Source organism: Ailuropoda melanoleuca, chromosome 13 (genome assembly GCF_002007445.2).
Source record: "Ailuropoda melanoleuca isolate Jingjing chromosome 13, ASM200744v2, whole genome shotgun sequence".
Classification (NCBI taxonomy): Eukaryota; Metazoa; Chordata; class Mammalia; order Carnivora; family Ursidae; genus Ailuropoda; species Ailuropoda melanoleuca.
Window position 1 is genome coordinate 74,143,509 of NC_048230.1, and position 21,944 is coordinate 74,165,452.

Consider the following 21,944-nt stretch of genomic DNA (forward strand, 5'->3'; position numbering starts at 1 on the left):
GAGGGCCTGGGGCGGACGCAGAAGTCTGCAAGCAGGAGGGCCCCCAGCAGCCTCCAAAGGGGTGGGAGGCGGGGTCCGCGGACTACGCGTCCCGTGGTGCCCCGCGGCCGCTTCCGGGTCCCGTGATGCCCTGCGGCGCGCCGGACGTGGGAGACCTGGGCCATGCTGCGCGCGCTGCGAGTCCTGGGTGGGGGGCCCCTGTGTGGGCCTCCGGCCCCGCTGGTGCTGCCCGTGCGGGGCCGCAAGACCCGCCACGACCCTCCGGCCAAGTCCAAGGTCGGGCGCGTGGCGACCCCGCCCAAGGTGGATCCTGTAGAATTATTCTTGCTGACGGAGCGTTACCGGCAGTACCGCCAGACGGTGCGTGCCCTCAGGTGTGTGTGACAAGGGGGAGGTGGCCGTCGGCGCTGTGGGCGGTGTATCGGAGCGGGCGGGCGTGGAGGGTGCCGACTTTGGGCGCGTCTCCGCCCAGGCTGGAGTTCGTGTCCGAGGTGCGGAAGAAGGTGCACGAGGCTCGGGCCGGGGTCCTGGCAGAGCGCAAGGCGCTGCAAGATGCTACCGAGCACCGCGACCTGATGGCCTGGAACCAGGCGGAGAACCAGCGGCTGCACGAGCTGCGGTGAGTGGGCCGGGAGGCGGGCCGGGCCGCTGGCTGGCGCGGCAGAGAGCCAGCCGCGCTCAGTCTCAGTCTTTTACCCCACCCCAGGTTAGCGAGGCTGCGGCAGGAGGCGCTGGAGCAGGAGCAGCGGCAGGTGGAGGAGAAAGCTCTGCGGGCCAGAGAGGCGCAGGCCTGGGCGCAGCTCAAGGAGCAGGAAGTGCTGCAGCTGCAGGTGGGCCGCGTCTCCGGGGGCTGGGACCGGAGGCCGGGGACTCCGCCTTGGCGCGGCGCAGTGGGGCACTGCCTACGTGCACTGAGAGCGAGCAGCCTTGAGTCTTGAGAGTTAGCAGACGAGGATTTGGGAGAGGAGTGCAGGGAGAGTGAGTGGCAGGCGCAGAGACCCAGAGTTGTTACAAAAAGTATTCCAGCAGCTAGATGGTGGTAAGCCCGCATCTGTGGGAGGGACCCCCGTTTTCACAAAGAGTGAAATATTTTGCTTTGCGGGTGATAAAGTCATTAAAGTGTTAATATTCTGGGTTAGGGTGGCAGGTGTGAGACTTAATAAAAGCAGGGAAACCAGTTAGGAGTGATCCAGCAAGAATGGATGAGGTCTGAATTAAAGTAATAGAGGGAGGGACGCCTGGGTGGCTCAGTCGATTGAGCGTCTGCCTTCGGCTCAGGTCATGATCCCAGCGTCCTGGATTGAGTCCTGCATGAGGCTCCTTGCTCAGCTGGAAGCCTGCTTCTCTCTGCTCCCGCTGCTTGTGCTCGAACTCTCTCTCCCACCCTCCCTCTCTCTCTGACAAATAAATAAAATCTTTTTTAAAAAATAAAGTAATAGAGGGAGAAGGACAAGTTTGAGAGAGATTAAGAGGGACATTGAGGCAACATTGAGGAACTGATTCCACCCAGTGGGACACGAGATTGTCACAACCAGTGTGCTTGGTGTTCTGGCTGAGATATCCAGTGGATAATTATCTAAGAAAGAGGAATATGGTAAGGCTGCCTGATGTTCTTCCATGGGAAGGTCATCAGGGCACTCACAGAGGACCTGGGTTCCAAGCATCCATCCAGGAGGAGAGCTGGAGTCTGTCAGTGGATAAAGGCCAGCAGGTATGTGCTTCCATTCATGTGGCCTTGTGTCTCCCAATAGGAGGAAGCAAAAAATTTCATCACTCGAGAGAACCTGGAGGCACGGGTGGAAGAAGCTTTGGACTCGCCGAAGAGCTACAACTGGGCCATCACCAGAGAGGGGCTGGTGGTCAGGCCACAGCACAAGGGCTCTTAAGGGCCCAGTAAGGACAGCAGCCACCTAGGGACCATGTGTGTCTGGGGTAGGAGGGTCGGGCCTGATCTGCAATAAACGTGTTGATGTTTCTTATGAAGAAGGAGGCTCAACCTGTTCGGTGTGGCCCTCACATTGTGGCCTCTGCACCCACCACTTGGTCAGACATTCCCGTACACAGTGTCCTGTTCTGCACCTGTGTACAACTCAGCAAAGCACCAGACCTTAGACGTTCCTGTCTCACAGAGGAGCAGAATGGACCATCGTCCCCTTAGGCAACCAGGTCATCTACTAAGTGTCATCAAGGACAAGGACAGTGGTTGGCAAATTAGAGTCCTTGGGCACAATCTGGCCCACTGCCTATTTTTTGTAAATAAATTTTATTGGAACACAGCTACACTTATTCACTGACTACTTTCACACTATGATGGCAGAAACGTTGCAGAAAGCTGCAACAGAGACCATTTGACTTACAGAGTCTAAAATATTTGTTCCATGGGTTTTTACAGAAGTAGTTGGCCAGCTCCTGATCTAGACCTTTAGGACTCCAGCCAGAGTATCCAGATACCACCCAGTACCTGAGACACAAGCTAACCACAGGCCTGCTTCTGCTTGACCCTGGGATTTGCCCTCTAGGGTCTGTTGTGCCCAAGACACAGAAGGCAAGGAGGAGACCCCATGTCTTCGGTGGCCTTTTCCATCCGTGGCTTCAGTGACCCACATGGGCCCTGGCACTGCTAGCTTCCTTAGACCACACACCAGATGGGTACTGGCAGGGGAGGCCTGGTTGACCTTTATAAGGTCGGTGTGGCTTATCCAGCACTTGGACCAAACCCTACAGGTGCCCAGAAACACTTGTAAGTAAAGTTCACAAGGTTCAATAAGTGAACACAGAGGTGTATGGCCGCTATTCAAACACAAGTCCTCGTGTTTTTCAGAGCCAGAGCTGCTGCCCCTCTGTCACCGTTCACCTGAACTTGCTCGGATAGCACCAGAGGAAAGCAAACAGAATCCTAGTTTCTTTCCCCAACTCCCATACGGTAGACGTGGTCTGGAAACCCCCAAAATATGAAAGCCTTTCAGGGACTATGAGCCATCCCTCAGCATTCATGTGAGGAAGCAGGTACAGGCAGAGGGCCGGTAGTTCTCACAGTGCCTAGCACCCAGCCTCCATCAGGCGCTGCCCCTGAGGACAGTGGCGTCCCTCCACAGGCCGATAGTAGGTCATCTTCTCCGGGGCACTGAGCCCAGGCACAGGACAGTGCAGTCCTTGGTTTCAGGTGCTCAGTGTAACTTCCGAGGTGAGAGCTGATGGGTGCACATTATGGGCCATGGATCGAGGCAATGGTGCCCATAGCCTTGGGCTTTGTGGTGAGAAGGGGACCATCTGGTGAAGTGTTTGGTGAGCTGGGGAAGTCCAGTTTCATCCCTGCTAAAGTCCCCACCCTTCCGCACAGGATTCTGACACAAGCTGTCTGTTCTCAGAGAAGGCTCTGTCCTCCTTTCTTGAGGCTCTGTCTTTGGGCTGCTTTTCCTTCACGGCTGGCCTTCAATGTCCTGCATGGGGCTGGAAGGCCACTGCTTATGCCAGTATGTCATATAGAGCCACCCATAAACTGGGCTTCGGTTTATCCTTCACCCACAGCCCTCTTACTGGTATGGACACAGATAGGCAGCTTACTGGTACCTTCAGGGTTGAATCACGCCCAATCCCATCTGTACCTGCGTCTAACGGGTCATAGAGTGCTGGTAGGTGCACACATGAGCTATGAGAGCCTGTGTGGTATAGGCTGCAGAGTTACGTGGTGTCCCACGGAAGAATGCCTAATCTCCAATAGGACCCTAATCGTTAACATGACGGCCTCAAAAATCCCAGGGCCGCCTCTGATTTTTACCTCAAGTTCCAAATATGCTTTGGTCCCCTATACACAATGTGAACTTGGACCTCTTAGAGAATCTTCTCTTGCTCAAGGTCCCACTTGAGCATAGCAGATTTGAGGGCTACCCAATAAATGCATTTGGTGGGCAATACCCAAAACTAAGAGCTTTCACCGAGATTTGAAGAGGCCTACCTACCATGGTTTGTGCCCTGTGAGGGTAGATTGAGGGACGAGTGCAATTTGTGTCTCACCTAGGGGGAGAAGTATGCCGACCCCAGGAAATTCGCTGGGGAGGCAATTTTTCCCCTGGGTTTAACACCCCAGTCAAGCATAGGTGTTTTACACCTGGATTCCTGCCCCTTCCAATTCTCCAAGATAAGCAACATGACATCAGTGAAGTGGACCACCACGTTGTCCTGGGTGGGTGGTCAAGGTCTGAGGATTAGGTTGTGCAAAACTATAGAGTTGTTGGGGCGCCTGGCTGGCTCAGACGGTGGAGTGTGGGAATCTTGACCTTGGGGTTGTAAGTTCAAGCCCCACGCTGGGTGTAGAGATTACTTAAAAATAAAATCTTTAAAAACAAAAAACTGCAGGGGCACCTGGGTGACTCAGTCGGTTAAATGTCTGCCTTCCATTCGGTTAAAATCCCATGGTCCTGAGATCAAGCCCCGCATCGGGCTCCTTGCTCATCAGGGAGCCTGCTTCTCCCTCTCCCTCTGCCTGCAGCTCCTCTTGCTCGTGCCCTCTCTCTGTCAAATTAATAAATAAAATCTTTGAAAACAAAAAACTGCAGAGTTGTTCACCTCTTGGACTGGGTGGCAATGGTATACTGTTGCTGGGTGAAAGCAAGCTGCTTGGGACAGGAAAAGAGAAGAGTGCCTTTGCCACGTGAACAGGCACTGGGTGCCTCCTTGATCTTTTTCATCAAGGAGACCACACTAGACCTGAGTAAGCTTAAGGTCATTCCCCATACCTTTCCAGTGAAGTCCAAGTTTTCTGTGTGGAATAGAGTTACGAGTATCCAATATTCCCTGAAATCTCTGGGAGGCTCGCCCTGAACTTAACCCCATGGTTATGTCCCTGACCAAGTACAGAGGTGAAAGGCTCCCTGGGAAACAAGCCCCGCTGACGCTGATGGCTGAAATCAGGGCAGTTCTGAATTCTGGCAGGGAGTCAAGCCTGGAACTCTCTCGCCTTCCCAAATAGGAAATCAAAAGTAATATTTAAAACCCCAAATCCTGAGACCAGCATTTCTCTCATTGGCTGCTTCAATGAGTAGTTCCTCAGTGCAGGTAAGTAAGTGCATAATCCGTAAATGTGCGCATCCCTGTCCAGAAACAGAACACGGCGGAGGGGGGTTGCTGGGGGGCTCAGTCTTAGGTTAAGCTTGAGTCAGGATCCTGGGATCCTGCGATCCAGTCCTACCTCGGGCTCCTTGCTCAGCGGGGAGTCTGCTTCTCCTTCTGCCTCTGCTGCTCCTGCTGCTTGTGCTCTCTCTGTCAAATAAATAAATGCAATCTTAGAAAGAAAGAAAAGAAGGAAGGAAGGAAGGAAGGAAGGAAGGAAGGAAGGAAGGAAGGAAGGAAGGAAGAAAGAAAAAGAAAGAAAAAGAAGGAAAGAAAGGAAGAAGGAAGGAAGGAAGAAAAAGAAAAAAGAGAAGAGAAAGAAACAGAACATGGTCCAATTCATTGTTCCTTTTCCAAGGCTTTGAGACCAAGAACCTGTAAGTTCAGCACACTGTGCAGCCACAAGGGGGCCCACTAAGGCGACAAGGTCAGAGCCGCATGGGCTCCCCTCACCGGTCGTCCTCCGTGGCGCTGTAACCCACAGCGCCCATCATCTTCCCCAAATGTTTTGGCATTTCCCCCCTTGCGGAGGGAAAAACACAAGTAAGTGGTTGAAAGTCTCTGGGAAGTTGTGTTTTTTTTTTAATAATTTTTATTTTGTTATATTAGTCACCATACAGTACATCCCCAGTCGGGAAGTTGTGTTCTATTTCACACTTTTTCTCTTTTTAACCCCGCCCCCCCGGGGGGAGAGAGATGGTCCAGCAGTGGGATTTGGTGGTCTCCGGGTGGGTGGTCAAGGCCTCGTGAGTCTGATCTAAATGTCACTCCTGGCTCGCGCACCTTTGCCCACCACTGCCCAACCCCAAGCCCACAAGTGCCGGTGCCGCTGTCGGAATGGCAGGGCCCAGGCAAGAGGGCCAGAGGTGCCCCGGAAGCTGAGGGAAAACATGGGTCCACCCTTCATCTGGCCATAAAAACAAATCTTGCCGGAGACTCTCAGGTCACTGCCGTAATGAAAGCGGGCTAGAGAGGAAGCCTGGGAGCCTGGTGTGCGCACCTCCAGCCACCTGTGGAACAATCTAGAAGCACTGTTTCTCACAACTTACACTATTTAGAGCAAGATAGGCAGAAATGTTTAGCAGGGACTTTTTGAAAATAAGGTGAAATGAACTTTGAAACAATAATAGACTCTGACAATTAAGGACTTATATTTTCTGAAATTCTCTAAAAATTAATAGTTGCATCACTCACTTGTGGTTTTTGTGTTTAAGAGGGTGGGGGGAGGGGCAGAGGAAAAGGGAGAGAGACTCTTAAGCAGGCTGCATGCCCCGCGCAGAGCCCAACAAGGGGCTCGATCTCACAACCCTGAAATCATGACCTGAGCTGAAATCAAGAGTCGGATGCTTAACTGACTGAGCCACCCAGGCGCCCCTTGTCATTTTGATTCTAGCCACTCTGACAGGTGTGAGGTGACATCTCATTTGTAGGTTTGGTTTGCTTTTCCCTGATGATGAGTGATGTTGAGCATCTTTTCCTGTGTCTGTTGGCCATCATTTTTCTTTGGAAAAATGTTCACATCCTCTGCTCATTTTTAATCTGATTATTTGGTGTTTTTTTATGTTGTTGTTGTTGTTATTTTAATGAAAAACTAGAGAACGGCGTCAGATCATACCATGGACAAAGAATTACTTGCCAAATACAGTCAAATTGGGAAAGAATTGCCGGAAGAGGCCAAGATCTGACCTGCAGCTCCCCTTACCTCCAGCAGAGGGCAGTCTTATCAAGACGGTGACAGGGCCTCCAAAGTAAAATGCGACCGCTGTAGGGACTCAGGATGGTTGAACTTGACAATGGTGTTGTGGAGAAAAACACATTCAGTAGAAACCGTGCTTTGATTTTTGAATGTTGCTCTTCTGTCAGGCCAGCGACACGCAGTCCGATACTTTCGTGCTCCTGGGCAGCAGCCGCAAGCATTCCCCTAGCTCAGAGGTTTCGGTGCCCTCTGGGTGCTTCGGGTTTGCTGCCACCTTTGCCACCATTTCTGCAGCCGTAGCATCAGGGGGCGGAGAGCGGAAAAAGGGGACTTCCTCACTCTCTCTGACTTTCCCTACTGCTCAAACCAGGGAGGACTTCTCTTGGAATAATTGCTGACCGCACCTGGTGCACGCTCTGGGTCCTGGCTGCGCAATGCCAGAGGGACATAAAGTGGTCCGCTCATCGCCAGTTCCCCGGAACTTCCAACTCCACGCTCCCTCCCCACCTGCCAGCTGCCATGCACACTTCATCGCCCTCACACAGGCTCTCCATGCATCGCGTCCTGAATTATAGCCTACTAGCATTCGATGGGAGAGTCAGGGTGGAGTCTACTTGTTTCACTGTCTGCAGAACAAGAAACTTCTTTTGTTTTAAACTTTTTAGCTGAAATATACATACTTTAAAATGCACAACTCTTAAATATTTAGCTAGTTTTCACATAGTCAGCATACTCCAAAATCAACACCAGATAAAGAAATTGAAGCATCTAGGGTGCCCGGGTGGCTCAGTAGGTTAAGTGTCTGACTCTCGATTTCAGCTCAGGTTGTGATCTCAGGGGGGTGGGATCCAGTGTGACAGTGGGCTCCGTGCTCAGTGGGGAGTCTGCTTCTCCCTCTGACTCTGCCCCTGCTCCTGTGTGCTCGCTCTCTGTCTCTCTCTTAAATAAAAAATCTTTTTTTAAAAAAGATTTGATAGAGAGAGAGGGAGCAGAGAGCCCCATGTGGGACTTGATCCCAGGACTCCGGCAGGTGCTTAACTGACTGAGCAACCCCAGGTGCCCCCAAATAAATAAATAAATAATCTTTAAAAAAAATAGAAGCACCTCTCATGCCTTCTCAAGCAAGACCTCCTAACAAGAGCCCTTCTCCTCTCACTTCTTTCTGTGTGTGTTTTAAGGATTGTATTTATTGGGGGGGGGTGCATGCGCGCAGAGGGAGGGGCAGAGGGAGAGGAAGAAGCAGGCACCCCGCTGAGCAGGGAGCCTGATGTGGGGCTCGATCCCAGGACCCTGAGATCATGACCTGAGCTGAAGGCAGATGCTTAAAGACTGAGCCCCCCCAGGCGCCCCCCCTTGCACTTCTAACCCAAGTTGAGCGTGCCTCTCTTTGAACATATACGTGAAATCACACCTCTCTATTCATACACATTCTTCCACTTCACACAATGACTGTGGGATGTTTTCACACGTAGTAGTAGTTTGTTCATTTTATGAACAAACTTTATGGTGCTCTGTTGTGTAAATTTATTTAGTCCGCTTTGCTGTCGATGGACAGCCAGCTGGTTTCCAGCCTGGGGCTGTTAGAAATGGTACCACGGTGATAAGCACTCCTGGACGTCTTCTGATGCTCAGGCGTATGTTTCTCGAGTGGAAGTGCTGGGTCATGTGCTAAGTACATGTTCAGCTTTAGTAACCCTGCCAGAGATCTCCCAAGTCCTTGTGCCAATTCACACTCCCGCCAGCGTGCAGGTTCCTGCTGTTGTGTACTCACGTGGTAACGCCAGCCTTTTAAATGTTAGCTATTCTTGCAGGGCGTGTGTCTCCTGATGATTTTAATTTGAATTTCCCCAATAACTGATAGGATAAGTCCCTTTTTGTTTTTATTGGACAATTGTATAGCTTCTTTTAATTTTTTATAAGATTTTATCTATTTGAGAGAGAGAGAGCATGAGCAGGAGGGAGAGGAAGAGGGAGAGAGAATCTCAAGCAGACTCTGTGCTGAGCTCAGGGCCCAACAGGGTGCTCGATCCCACGACCCCAAGATCATGACCTGAGCCAAAACCAAGAGTCGGGTGTTCAATGGACTGAGCCACCCAGCCGCCCCTGTATAGCTTCTTTTCGAAAAAAAAATTTTTTTTTAAGTTTATTTAAGTAATCTCTACACCCAGCATGGGGTTTGAACTCATGACCCCCACATCAAGAGCTCTTCCCACCGGGCCAGCCAGGAACCCTTGGACAATTGTGTAGCTTCTTTTGTGATTTTCTCTTGGCTCATTTGTCTTTTTTAGTTGATTTGTAGGAGTTCACTTTAGATCGCGACTATGAACCCTTTGTTGAGCACATATACTGTGCTGATAAGGACAGTTTGATCCACAGGGATCTTGGGGATATACTAATTGGTCATGGGTTTCCCAGGACTGAAATAATCGGGAAGCCCACGAAGATCCCACTTATTCTAAATGACCAAAATATTCTGTCTGTGGTGAATTGGGGCCTAACGTGGGTCACTGCAATATACATCCTAGGCCCTTACCCAGTTACCAGACCTGTTTTCATTCATGGACCAGAGCCACTGGGATAAAGGAAAAACCCTGCAATAACATTGTATATTTGTAGTATAAATTTTCCTCCTAGCGTTTGCCAAAGAGACTTGTTACCTGTGTAACTGGAGTAGGGAAGGAAAAATACTTAGACCTTCCTGGAATTTCTGGGTACACTAATCCCCGGGGACTCAGAGTTCCACTGGGGCCCACTGATCAGAGCCAAAGCTTGGGGCAGTCAGGAGATGAGTAGAACCTAGGAAGCAGGAAGTAGCCTCATGCCTTTATAAAATATATGTGTGTTGGTGGGTAAGTGATAAATCCCATGAAAACACAAAGGCTTGCCATGTCATTGACATTTCTGGGAATCACTGGTCTGGGGCATGCTGGGATGTCCTGTCCAAAGTGAGATAATTCTCATGCTGTCCTGATAGGGAAAGCTAAACATACAAAAACTCTTGAATTGGGACGCCTGGGTGGCTCAGTTGGTTAAGCATCTGCCCTCGGCTCAGGTCATGATCCCAGGGTCCTGGGACGGAGCCCCATGTTGGGCTCCTTGCTCAGTGGGGAATCTGCTTCTCTTTCTGTCTGCCCTCCCCCTGCCTATGCTCTCTCTCTCTCTCTCTGACAAATAAATAAAAACAATCTTAAAAAAAAAAAAAAAACAAGGAGCACCTGGGTGGCTCAGGGGTTAAGCGTCTGCCTCTGGCCCAGGTCATGATCGCAGGGTCATGAGATCAAGCGATGCATCCAGCTCCTTGCTCAGTGGGGAGCCTGCTTCTCCCTCTGCCTCTGGCCCTGCTTGTGCTTTCTCACTCCCGCTCTGTGCTCTTTCTCTCTCTCTCTCTCTCTCTCAAAAAAAAACAAAACAAAAAACAAAAAAAGACCCCACACACAACTTTAAAAAAAGATAATAAATCAAAAAATAAAAAAATTAAAATTAAAATAAAAAACACCAAAGTCCTTAAAAAAAAAACAAAACACAAAAAACTCTTGAATCTAGCAATTCCACTGCAGGTGTGTACCCCAAAGAAATGATGCTTATGTCTGTCAATAGAAGAATGTTCACAGAAGCTTTATTCATCATAGCTAGAAACTGAAACCAACCCAAAAGTCCACCAACAGAGTAATGGACAAACAGATTCTAGTAAATTCTTACAACTGAATACTACTTGGCCGTAACAAAGAATTGAGCCCCTGCTGTATGCAACCGCTCGGGTGAGCTTCCGTGAAATCGTGTAGAGCAGAGGAAGCCAGAACTCTACGATTACATGTAGATGGGTTCAGAACAGGCAAAATTAGTCAATCATGATACTCAAGTATGATACTGGGCTAGCGGCCATCGCAGAATGCTGAACGGGAGAGTGCACGGCGAGTCTCTTGGGGTGCTGTTCATTGTGCTGTTTTCATGGTGTATCAACAGGTCAAAATCCATTGAACTGCACACATAAGATTTGTGCACTTTATGTAAATTTTACTCTGGTAAATAAAAATGAAGGAAAAATATTTCCCATCACGAGGACAAGAGGACATAGTGGAAGTGACTGCATAGCTTCGTTGGCCATGAAAGTAGAGATGGCATCACAGGAATGTCTTTATATAAATATGTGTGTGGCTTTTACAGTTAACTACCCGCCAAAAATAACGGACAAATTGCTATGCCTTGCACATTTTTATCCCTGAAAAGGGGACGCAGTGTGCGGTGACCTTCTGGATTTTGGAGTCCATGTTGGCTGCGCTTGAATGTGCTGCTCTGACCCATGTGCCAGAACCAGAAAGGCTGTGGGCTCTGAGAGTCGTCTAGGGCAAGAGGCCACCACAGTCGATCCAGCTGGGGGATGGGCAGGTCTGCCTTTTAGGGCTTATGACACAGAGGATCCCCTCATGCTCGAGAGTACACATCGATCAGAATGCTGGGGGAGCCTGCGGCCAGCTCCAGTGGGATCTCACATCAGAAGCCCTAGGGTTTGGTTTTATTATTTTATTATTTTATTTATTTTATTTTATTTGTAGGGAAAGAGAGCACATGCGTGTACAAGGGAGTGGAGGGGCAGAGGGAGGAGAGAGAGAATCGCAAGCAGGCTCCACGCCCAGTGTGGAACAGACGTGGGGCTCAATCTCACAACCCTGAGATCATGACTGGAGCCGAAATCAAAAGTCAGACACTTAACCGACTGAGCCACCCAGGTGCCCAGAAGTCTCTAGGGTTTTAAAACAATGCTATAACCCTTTTTGATAAGTCATAGCTCTGTTGGGAAAACAGATCTTTCCCAGTCCCCCAGCCCTGTTAGAGACTGCCTGATGTTATGACTCAAAGTATGTATCAGTTAGCTTATCCTGGTAACAAACCACCCCAAACCTCAATGGTCCGAAACAATAAATATATATTTCTGCTCATGAGTCTATGTCCACACGATTTTTCTGCTCCTGGCTGGGCTCACTCATGCATGTGTGGTCAGCTGCGGGTCAGAGAGCAGCGTGTGCAGAGGGACTCTTCCTGAACCCATGCCCCGTCCTCAATGTCTATTTGTGATCTCATGGGGAGATGGAGTCCTGTTTTCAGACGGCTCATGATCCAGATGGCAGCTGGCTGTGGTGTTGCTGTCTTGCTCACAGGTGGCCCTGAAGGACAGGAAGGAGATGACTTTGCCCAGCCAGCCGTGCTTCAAACACAGCATCACAACCACTTTACCTGGAACTAGAGAGAGACAGCCGGAGGGATGGACAAGTAGCTTCTGACTTGGCTGCATGATAAGGGACTTGGCCGCAATATGGTAGGAGGGACGGTGAAATGGAGAGCTGTGGGAGAGCATGGGGGAGAACCTGTCAGAACGGACCTGACGTTGGAGAAGATTTGTGTCCCTGTGGGAAGCTCCCTGAAAGGACGTAGGGTAGAGGTAGCTGTCAGTAACCAGGTGATCAAGGTGACTCCATGCCTGTGCGTGTCAGGCATCCCCTAGCCCCATCCACCCCAGGTCTTGCTCATTGGACTACGGAACAGCGTGGGCCTGGGGCAGGGGTTGCAGCTGTGTGCGGGCCCAGCCACACGGACGTCCCTTCAGCGGGCCTGACCCGGCTGCCGTCGCGGCTGAGCCTAACCCAACGGCCGCAGAGACCAGTGCCAGCACCGACAGCCAGTGACACACTGGATGCCTCATCCAGCAGAGCCCGCCAAAGTGCTTGTGATCCGGGAACTCCATCTCCAGGAGAAGAAAGAGGGCCGTGGGCTGTCTGGTCTTACCGTGCACCTGTCCAAGCAGTGGGGCTCGGAGCACACCCAGAACAGCCTGCTGAAGGCCAGCTTATGGTGCTGGCCCAGAGACCACACCAGGGGGTGCATTCTGTTCTGAATCTGCAACCAGGGTGTGGGGTGCTCTCCCCACTGCAACGGCGTGGAGAGAACGGTCAGCCTCAACCAAGACAAGTCACTCCTGAGCCGTCCTCAGAGGCCACCCGACACGAGCAGCTGCTCCCTGGGGCTGCTGCCCTTCTTTGTCGCTCAGAGATTTCCATCAGAACGGCTCAGCCACCCTGGCACAAGAACAGAGAAGGCAGCTTCGGCCTCCTAGACCAAGCTTATGCGGGACACGTGAGTGCACCATCTCGAAATCCCCTCGGCCCTGCCTTTCCTCCCACCGCCGCTGGGGGGCCGTTCCCTGCAGGCCAGCTCCACACCTGGACCATCAGTCAGCCCTGGCACTCGGGTGGCCGTGACCCTGCTCACCTCTGTGGTTTTTAAGATTCCTGCTCTACAGCATTCTATTTCTTTTTTTTTTTTTTTAAGATTTTATTTTTGGGTAATCTCTACACCCGATGTGGGACTTGAACTCACAATCCCAAGATCAAGAGTCCCATGCTCTACTGACTGAGCCAGCCGGGCGCCCTTATTTTATCTTTATTTGTATTCCAGTATAGTGGAATGTAGTGTTACAGTGGTTTCGTGCACAATACAGTGATTCAACAATTCTATACATTACTCAGAGCTCATCATGATAAAGGTCCTTTTTTTTTAAGATTTTTATTTATTTCTTTGAGAGAGAGCACGAGGGGAGTGGAGGGGCAGAGGGAGAACCAGACTCCCCATTGAGCAGGGAGCCCCATGTGGGGCTCGATCCCAGGACCCTGAGATCATGACCTGAGCCGGAGGCAGACGCTTAACCGACTGAGCCACCCAGGCGCCCCACCTCTTACTTTTAAAACATTTTGTTCACCCCAATAAGAACCTTACTGTCCATTTCAGTTAATCCCCATTTCTACCCTTGGCAACAGCTTACCAAGCCCTTCTTGCACAAAGAGCTAAGATTATACGGGAATCTTGAAGAGAAGTGGTACCCAGCACCATGGAGTGATGGCAACAGGTGGGGGGGAACGAGACCTGTGGTTTGGAGAACACAAAGGTCCAAAAGGAAACCTGACAGTGGCCACAGGATGTGATGAAACAGACAGTGGAATAGTTGGCAAGTGGGTTTCCCACCTGGAGTCTTAAGAGGGTCCCATTTCCTCTTTATTTTTGCCTTTGTGTCCCTTGCCTCAGGAGACATATCTAGAAAAATGTTGCTACAGCTGATGTCAGAGAGGTTACTGCCCGTGTTTTCTCCCAGGATTTTTATGGTTTCAGGTCTCACATTTAGCTCTTTTTTTAAAAAAAAGATTTTTATTTATTTATTCGACAGAGATAGAGACAGCCAGCGAGAGAGGGAACACAAGCAGGGGGAGTGGGAGAGGAAGAAGCAGGCTCATAGCAGAGGAGCCTGATGTGGGGCTCGATCCCACAACGCCAGGATCACGCCCTGAGCCGAAGGCAGACGCCTAACCGCTGTGCCACCCAGGCGCCCCATCACATTTAGCTCTTTAACCCATTTTGAGTTTATTTTTGTGTCTGGTGTGAGAAAGCGGTCTAGTTCCATTACTTTGCATGTAGCTGTTCGGTTTCCCAGCACCATTTGTTGAAGAGACTATTTTTTCCCATAGCATATTCTTGCCTCCTTTGTCAAAAATTAATGGACCATACAATTGTGGGTTTATTTCTGGGCTCTCTATTCTATTCCATTGATCTATGTGTCTGTTTTTATGCCAGTACCATGCCATTTTGATTACTATAGTTTTGTAGTATATCTTGAAATCTGGGTTTGTGATTCTTCAGTTTTGTTCTTCTTTTTCAGGATTGCTTTGGCTATTAGAGGTCCTTTGTAGTTCCAACCACATTTTAGGATTATTCTTGTTCTGTGAAAAATGCTATTGATATTCTTATAGGGATTGCATTGACTCTGTAGCCTGCTTTGGGTAGTATGTACATGTTGACAATACTTGTTCTTCCAGTCCATGAGCATGGAATATCCTTTCATTTGTTTGTGTCATCTTCATGTTTTCCTATCGGTGTTTTATAGTTTTCATAGTATACGCCCCCACCACGTTGGTCCAGCCCACTGTCATCCCTTGAGGGAATGGCTCCCTGCTTCTACCGTTGCCCTGCAGTCTTTTCACAATGGCCGATGTTGTCCTATAACAGGTAAATCTAATCCCATCACTCCTCTATGCAGAGCCCTCCTGGATCCCCATTTCATTTGGCCCTCTGTGACCCCATCCCACATGACCGTTCTGACCCCAGGACTTTGGTCACTCTGCTCCCACCCCTCTGGCCTTGCTGCTGCTCCCTGAACATGCCATACACACTTCCCGCTCAAGACCTGTGCACTTGGGATTTCCTCTGTCTAGAAAACCCCCTTCCATGACAGGCTGAGCCCTAAAATGACCCCTGTGATTCTTACTCCTGGTAGCCACACCTTGGTGTAATCTCCTGTTGTACATGCATAGGAGATGTAACTTTACTTATTTTAGAGAGAGAGAACGTGCACGAGAGCAGGGGGATGGGCAGAGGGAGAGGGAGGGAGAGAATCCCAAGGAAACTCCGAGCTGAGTGTGGAGCCTGACACGGGGTTTGATCCTGTGACCCATGAAATCATGACCCAAGCTGAACTCAAGAGTCAGAAGCTCAACCGACCGAGCCACCCAGGCACCCCAAGGACATGTAACTTCCTTCTAACCAATAGAAGATTATAGCAAAAATGTTGAGGTATCACTCCCACGATTATACTACATTATAAGGTAAATGTGAAGGAATTTTGCAGATGTACTCAAGGCCCCAATTACCCAAATTAACTAGTTTTGCTTTGAGCTAAAAGACGGGTGGATATTTCACTATGTGGTACACCTGAAACTAACATAACATTGTGTGTCAACTATACTCAAATAAAAATACCTTAAGAAAAAAAGAAAGAAAAAGAACAATAACAAGAATATCAGTCCTGGTGGGCCTGGCCTAATCAGGTAACCCCTTTTAAAGAGGCTTCCCAATGCTCAAAGACTTGAAGCACTAGAGAGTCTCTCTCCCTCTGGTGCTGGCCTCGAAGAAGCAAGCCATGAGTTCTACAGCTGCAAGGAACTGAATTCTGCCAACAATCTCCCAGGCTCCAGAATGGAATGCAGTCTGGCTGACATCTGGACATGACCCCTGTGAGACCCTGAGCAGAGGACCCAGCTGAGCCTTGCCCAGACCCACAGAAACTGTGGGGTAATAAGTGGGTGCTGCTTTAAGCTGCCAAACTTGTGGTGATTTGTTATGTAGCAAGAGAAAACCAGTCGGCCTTTCAGACAGCCATCTGGCTTCTTTCCTTAGGTCCTTTAAGTGTCACCTGTCACCTTCACAAGAGGCCTGCACTGACACCCCAAGAAAAATGGCAACATGCCCCCCTTTTTCTCCATTGCACTGACTACCTCCTAACCTACTGAGGTACGTTTATTGTTTGATGCCTCCCCCACTCTACTCGAATATAAGCCCCCATGAGCAGGATTTTTGTCTGTCTGGTTTACTGGCGTTGCGAGCGTCTGCCCTGGGACCCCGTGCGTCTTCAGATGAGGAGTCCTTGAACAGCTGACGGAGTGCCAACCCCATGGGGGCCATTGTGCTAAGGTAATTTATGTGCATGTGTTAACTGGGGTGAGGTAAGTGTGCCCCAAGGACAGGCAGGAGGCCTTTCTGGGGCTGCCCCAGGGGTCAAGCCCATGGCCTTCTAGCCGGGCAATGCCAATGAGCTGATTTGCGTGAGAAACAAGATGAGCTGCTGACGGGTAATCAGGTCAGCCTGACCAGCTCCCCAGGGCCAGACAGCTCACGTGACTGGCTCAGGGTCAGCCGGGCCCTGTGACCTGTCCAGCCCCAGCAGCTGCAGCACATTCTTTGATGGCTGGGGGCCATCCCAAGTCTCCTCTTCCTGAGGGTGACATCTAGGAACTGGCCCCGATGAATGTGTTCCTCTGACACTGGCCTCCTATCTTCTGTGCCATTGCAAGCTGGGCTCCCCCCGGGGAGCACGCCGAGATGGAGTTTAACCTGCGGTTTATTACAAAGGCCCTGGGGACACACAACGGTGGAAGCGAAGGGGTAGAAAAGGGACTAGGTGGAGGGAGAGCTTCCACGCGGGCCTCAGTTGACCCTGTGGGGGGTTCAGAGCGGAAATAGTGCGTCATCGTTGCCCGCCACGGGGCCAGACCCGGTATTGGATATGAGCCACCAGAGAAGGGTGTGACTGCCAAGACTGCCCGCTCACCACACTACCAGCAGCTGGAGGGCAAGTCCCTTCTTTATCATTTTTTTTAAGATTGATTGATTGATGGATTGATTAAGTAATCTCTACACCCAATGTAAGGCTCAAACTCACGACCCTGAGATCACGACCTGAGCTGAAACCAAGAGTAGGACTGAGCCACTGGCAGGTCCCCTCTTGAAGGACCACTGGCACTGAGCATCTCCTGGTTCAGGCACTTTTTCATTTGTAATTATTTTCATTTTAAGATATATTAAAAATGCAGGGCGCCTGGGTGGCTCAGTCGGTTAAGTGTCTGTCTTCCACTTAGGTCATAATCTCAGGGTCCTGGGATCCTGCATCGGGCTCCCTCTGCCTGCTGCCCTGCTGCCCCCCTCGTGCACAGGTGCATGCGTGCTCTCTCTCTCAAATAAATAAAATCTTAAGAAAGAGATATATTAAAAATGCAAAAAAAAAGCACTCTTTAAAATCCATAAAACAAAAGACATAAGATTACAAAAGAAACCAAGTGTATTTATATTCAGGTATCAAAACGTTAAAACAAATTTGTAATATGGTCACAAATATGCTTCTTTATTTAAGGCACTAGATGTAAAAATATAAATAAATAAATAAATAAGTAAATAAATAAGGCCTTAGCTAAGACCTAGCGGCAGGTCCAATAACTGCCATAATTTCAAAGCGATGATGAGTCTAATGCAGATGTTTAGCGACATCTGCAACAGCTGTAATGTGATAGGAGAATATCTGTCGTTTTGCTGTGTGTGACAAGGCCACACGGGCTGCAAATCCCACTGTGGCTAGTTGCCCACCTCAGAGTTGAAGCAAGGTTAACTTTCACGTACAAGTTAGAGAAAATACAGATGTTTCCCTATACAGGTTCCAGGTGCAGGGATGTGGGTGTGGGTGTGAGGGCGGAAGCTGGGTTGCGGGAAATCTGGGTTCAGGCAGAGACCTCCCTAACCAGAGAGGCAAGGCTGCTGCAAACCAGCCAAGGGGGCAGACGGGGAGTCCAGCCAGCGTCTTCGGGCCTTGAGGGGCCCGAGGGTCTGCCATGTAACCCTTGCCCCGCAGACCAGGAGTCCAGCTACCTGGTCCTCGGTTGGGCCGCAGACCCCCACACTCCCTGCCCCACCACCGGGGGCCACCGCCCAGGCCCCCCGCTCCCGCACGGCCTCGCCGTCCGCCTCCCCTGCCCCCAGTCCGTCTGCCGATGCGGGGACCGTGACCCGGCCAGGCCCCTGCAAATGAGGGAGCGCGCCCAGGGCCTGACCCGCGGCGACCCGCTGTGACCAGTCATGCGGCGGCCGGCTTAGACAGCGCTCCGCCCGCGCGGCCCCGGCCATAAAAAGCCCGGAGCCCGAGCCGCCGCCGCAGCCGCCGCCCCCGACCCAGCGCGCCCGCACCATGACCGGCCCCGGCCTCGCCTGCTGCCTGCTCGGCCTCCTGGCGCTGACCTCCGCCTGCTACATCCAGAACTGCCCGCTGGGCGGCAAGAGGGCCGCGCTGGACCTCGACGTGCGCCAGGTGAGCCCGGGCCGCGGCCCGCCGCCCCTGCCCGCCNCGGGGCGACCCGGGGTGGGGGCGGCGGAGGGCAGGGCCGGGCCGAGAGGGGCCCTGCAGGGGCTGGGTGGGTTCTCCGGCAGAGGGAGAGAAGTAAAGGCGAGGAGAGGGAAAGACCTTGGCGGGCAAGGTAGCGAGAGAAGGCAGAGAAAGCCCAATGATGGAGAGAGAGGTGGAGAGCGTCCGAGGGAAGAGAGAAAGGTCGAAGGGGAGCCAAAGGGTGACCTGGGGATCCTGTCCCCATTTACATCCCGGGAGACTGAGGCAGGCTTCAGGCACCCACCTAACTCCCCAGATTTCCAGTCTACTATTTCATCCAGGGCTGTGCCGTGTGGTGTGTGTGTGTGTTTGGAGGCCAGAGGCAGCAAATCACCCCAGACCCAGCAGACAGAGGGTCAGGTGCTATCTGTCCAGGAGGAAGTTAAGCAGCCCCCACCGGGGCCTTTCAGCCAGAGTGGGAGACAGAGCCCCCTGAGACCCTAGCCTCATGCCCCCCATCCACGCAGCCACGCAAATCACACACACTAACGCAAACACAGACCACCAAATGATCGTGAGCGGTGTGCTTGCGATCCTTGAATACAGCCACGGACATAGACCCTGAGATACACATTCAGAACCACGGACACACCCAGAGATACACAAACAGGCTCAACCATGGACAGGCGTGCGCGCACGCACACACACGAGCACACTCACATTAGGACCTTCCACCCTTTGACACATGCAGCTTCAGGGCAGACATCCACTGGCATTTGGCCTATGCCATTCTGCGTCCCTGTGTCCTTCTTTGTCCCCTCTATGCCTTTATCCCCTTTGTGCCTCACTCCCCTCTCTTCCCCAGTCCTCCAGCTACTTGGCCCTCTTTTGCTTCCCTGCTTGTCCCATTACATCCCTCCCTTCCCTCTTCGGCCCTCTCACCCCCCCTCTATTACCTCCCTCCTTTCTCTCTGCCCCGCTCTGTTGTCTACATTCTGTCCTTGGGATTTCTTGCTCCAGGCCTTGGGGCAACAAGAGGCTGAATGCCCTCCAAAATCCTCCCCTGACTTAGAGGCCAGGAGGGAGCACAAGCAGAGGGAAGTCACTCTGAGCCCTGAACCCAACACCCTGGCTTAGGGCAGTGTCATGACTCAGCCTCAGTCAGACGTGGCCAGAGTCCTGGTGCTAAGCCAAGTTCAGGCTCTTTTCTGGACTTTGAGCTCCGTTTGCTGTCACCCCTGACCTGGCTCAGTGCCCAGAGTGATTAAGTGTTGGGGGGGAGGGCGGGAGCCCTCTCGGCTTCTATCCTTGCCATGGCCTCCTTCTTCTGCCGTGCTGTGGTCCATCCGGGGCCAGTCCCCAGGTCCTGGACCAGACCTAATAGAAACTTAGTAACCCTTTAGGCCACAGGGAGGTGGAAAGAGGCAGCTGGTTTAAATAACAATGCATCATATACCTAAATGGAAAACCTAAAACTCTTTCTTTTTAAGAAAACTGAAATTGCTGCCCTTCCAAATTGTACTGCAAGTCTTCGCTAATACAGGATGGCAGAAAAACCAGGCACAACGATACATGGTCAATGATGAAGTTGGTGCTGATAGTTTTCAGACTGGGGCAGCCTGGCGGGCTCGGCCAGTGGAGCATGTGACCCTTAATCTCCCTTGGTTGTGGGTTCAAGCCCCGTGTTGGGCTGAGCATTTATGTTAAAAAACAACAACAACAACAACAACAACAAAAACCAAACAGCAACTATAGCTTTCAGACTGGAACCCTTTTGTCCTAAAGCTTCACACAGCTGTGGCTTTACAAATTCGTATTATTTACATAATTCATATGTCCTAATTTACGTCATTCTTAACAAAGTAAATTTGGGGCGTCTTTTCATATCAAAACATTTATCTTTACCACAATCTTTCTGTTTTGTAGCTTTTGTTACGAGAAATTTCAAATGTACGAAAAAGTAGACTCAACAGACGAAAGTCCCCCAGGTGCACCCTGCTTACCTTCAACAATGATCACCCACGTGGCTGCCTGCTTCACCTCTACCCCACCTTCTCCTCCCACCCCAGAATTATCCCGATGCTAATCCCAGCTGTCACAACCATTCCATCCGTAAACACTCCAGTGTGCACCTCAAAAGATTTCTTCTTAAAAACATGACCACACATAGCAGCATTATTTACGCTAGCCCAATTATGGAAGCAGCTCAAATGTTGATGAATGGATCAAGAAGACGTGGTGTGTATACACACTGGAATATCATTCAGCCATAAAAAAGAATGAAATCCTGCCATTTGCCACAACATGGATGGAGTTAGAGAGTATAATGCTAAGCGAAATAAATCAGAGAAAGACAAATACCGTATGATTTCACTCATCTGTGGAATTTAAGAAACAAAACAAAGGAAACAAAAAGAGAAAAAGAGACAAACCAAGAAATAGACTCTTTAAAAAAAGAAGATTTTATTTATTTATTTGAAAAAGAAAGAGAGCAGGAATAGGGGAGAGAGGGAGAAGCAGGACCCCCGCTGAGCAGGGAGCCCAACGTGGAGTTCAATCCCAGGACCCTGGGATCATGACCTGAGCCAAAGGCAGATGCTTAGCTGACTGAGCCACTCAGGTGCCCCAAGAAATAGACTCTTAAGTATAGAGAACAAAGTGATGGTAACCAGAGCGCAGGAGGGTGGGGGCTGGGTGAAACAGGTGACGGGGATTAGGGAGAGCACTCGTGATGAGCACTGGGTGATGTATGGAAGTGCCGAATCACTATTTCGTACACCTGAGGCTAACATGTTAGCATCCTGCTATGTTAACTATACTGGAATTAAAATAACAATTTTAGTACTATAATAATACATTAATAATTAGATATAATATAATAATAATTAATTTTTTAAAAACCCCATGACCACAGACTGTTATCACACACACGCAAGCTGCAAGCCAAAACTCAACAATATATTAGTACCACGAAGCATTCAGGCACTATTCAAATTTCCCCAAGCGTTCCATGAGTACACTCTGCAATTCATTGATATCTGAGCCTGTCCTTTTCTTAAGGCACAAAAGAGAATTTTTTTTATATATTTTATTTACTTGAGAGAAAGAGAGAGAGAGCACAAGCAGGGGAAGTGACAGAGGGAAAGGGAGAAGCAGGCTCCCCGCCAAGCAGGGAGCCCAACGTGGGGCTCTATCCCAGGACCCTGGGATCATGACCTGAGCAGAAGGCAGACGCTTAACCGACTGAGCCACCCAGGCGCCACAAAGGAGAGTTTTTTAAAAGTAAGCTCTACTCCCAGCGTGCAGCTTGAACTCACGACCCCAAGGTCAAGATGCCCACGTTCCACTGACTGAGCCAGCCAGGCGCCCCACAAAAGAGAGTACTGACCCTCGTTGCCCTTCTACCTTTTCAAATTTTCATTTCCTTATCTTTTTATTTTCCTGAACTTCTTG

At 50.4% G+C, this 21,944-nt stretch overlaps 1 protein-coding gene across 1 annotated transcript; it reads left to right on the forward strand.

Annotated features, from left to right (window-relative positions):
- The first annotated feature begins 120 nt into the window (after positions 1 to 120).
- MRPS26 (mitochondrial ribosomal protein S26) lies at positions 121 to 2,276 on the forward strand. The gene is made up of 4 exons (XM_002918773.4): positions 121 to 374; positions 473 to 619; positions 707 to 830; positions 1,752 to 2,276. The coding sequence occupies exons 1-4, from the start codon at positions 163 to 165 to the stop codon at positions 1,884 to 1,886; spliced, it is 618 nt and encodes a 205-aa protein (XP_002918819.2). The 5' UTR covers positions 121 to 162; the 3' UTR covers positions 1,887 to 2,276.
- The last annotated feature ends 19,668 nt before the right edge of the window (positions 2,277 to 21,944 follow it).

Excerpts from the sequence above, each read along its gene's own strand:
- MRPS26 (XM_002918773.4), top strand. The coding sequence starts at position 163 with ATGCTGCGCGCGCTGCGAGTCCTGGGTGGGGGGCCCCTGTGTGGGCCT. Across the intron at positions 375-472 it reads CAGACGGTGCGTGCCCTCAG|GCTGGAGTTCGTGTCCGAGG; the intron begins GTGTGTGTGACA and ends GTCTCCGCCCAG. Across the intron at positions 620-706 it reads CAGCGGCTGCACGAGCTGCG|GTTAGCGAGGCTGCGGCAGG; the intron begins GTGAGTGGGCCG and ends ACCCCACCCCAG.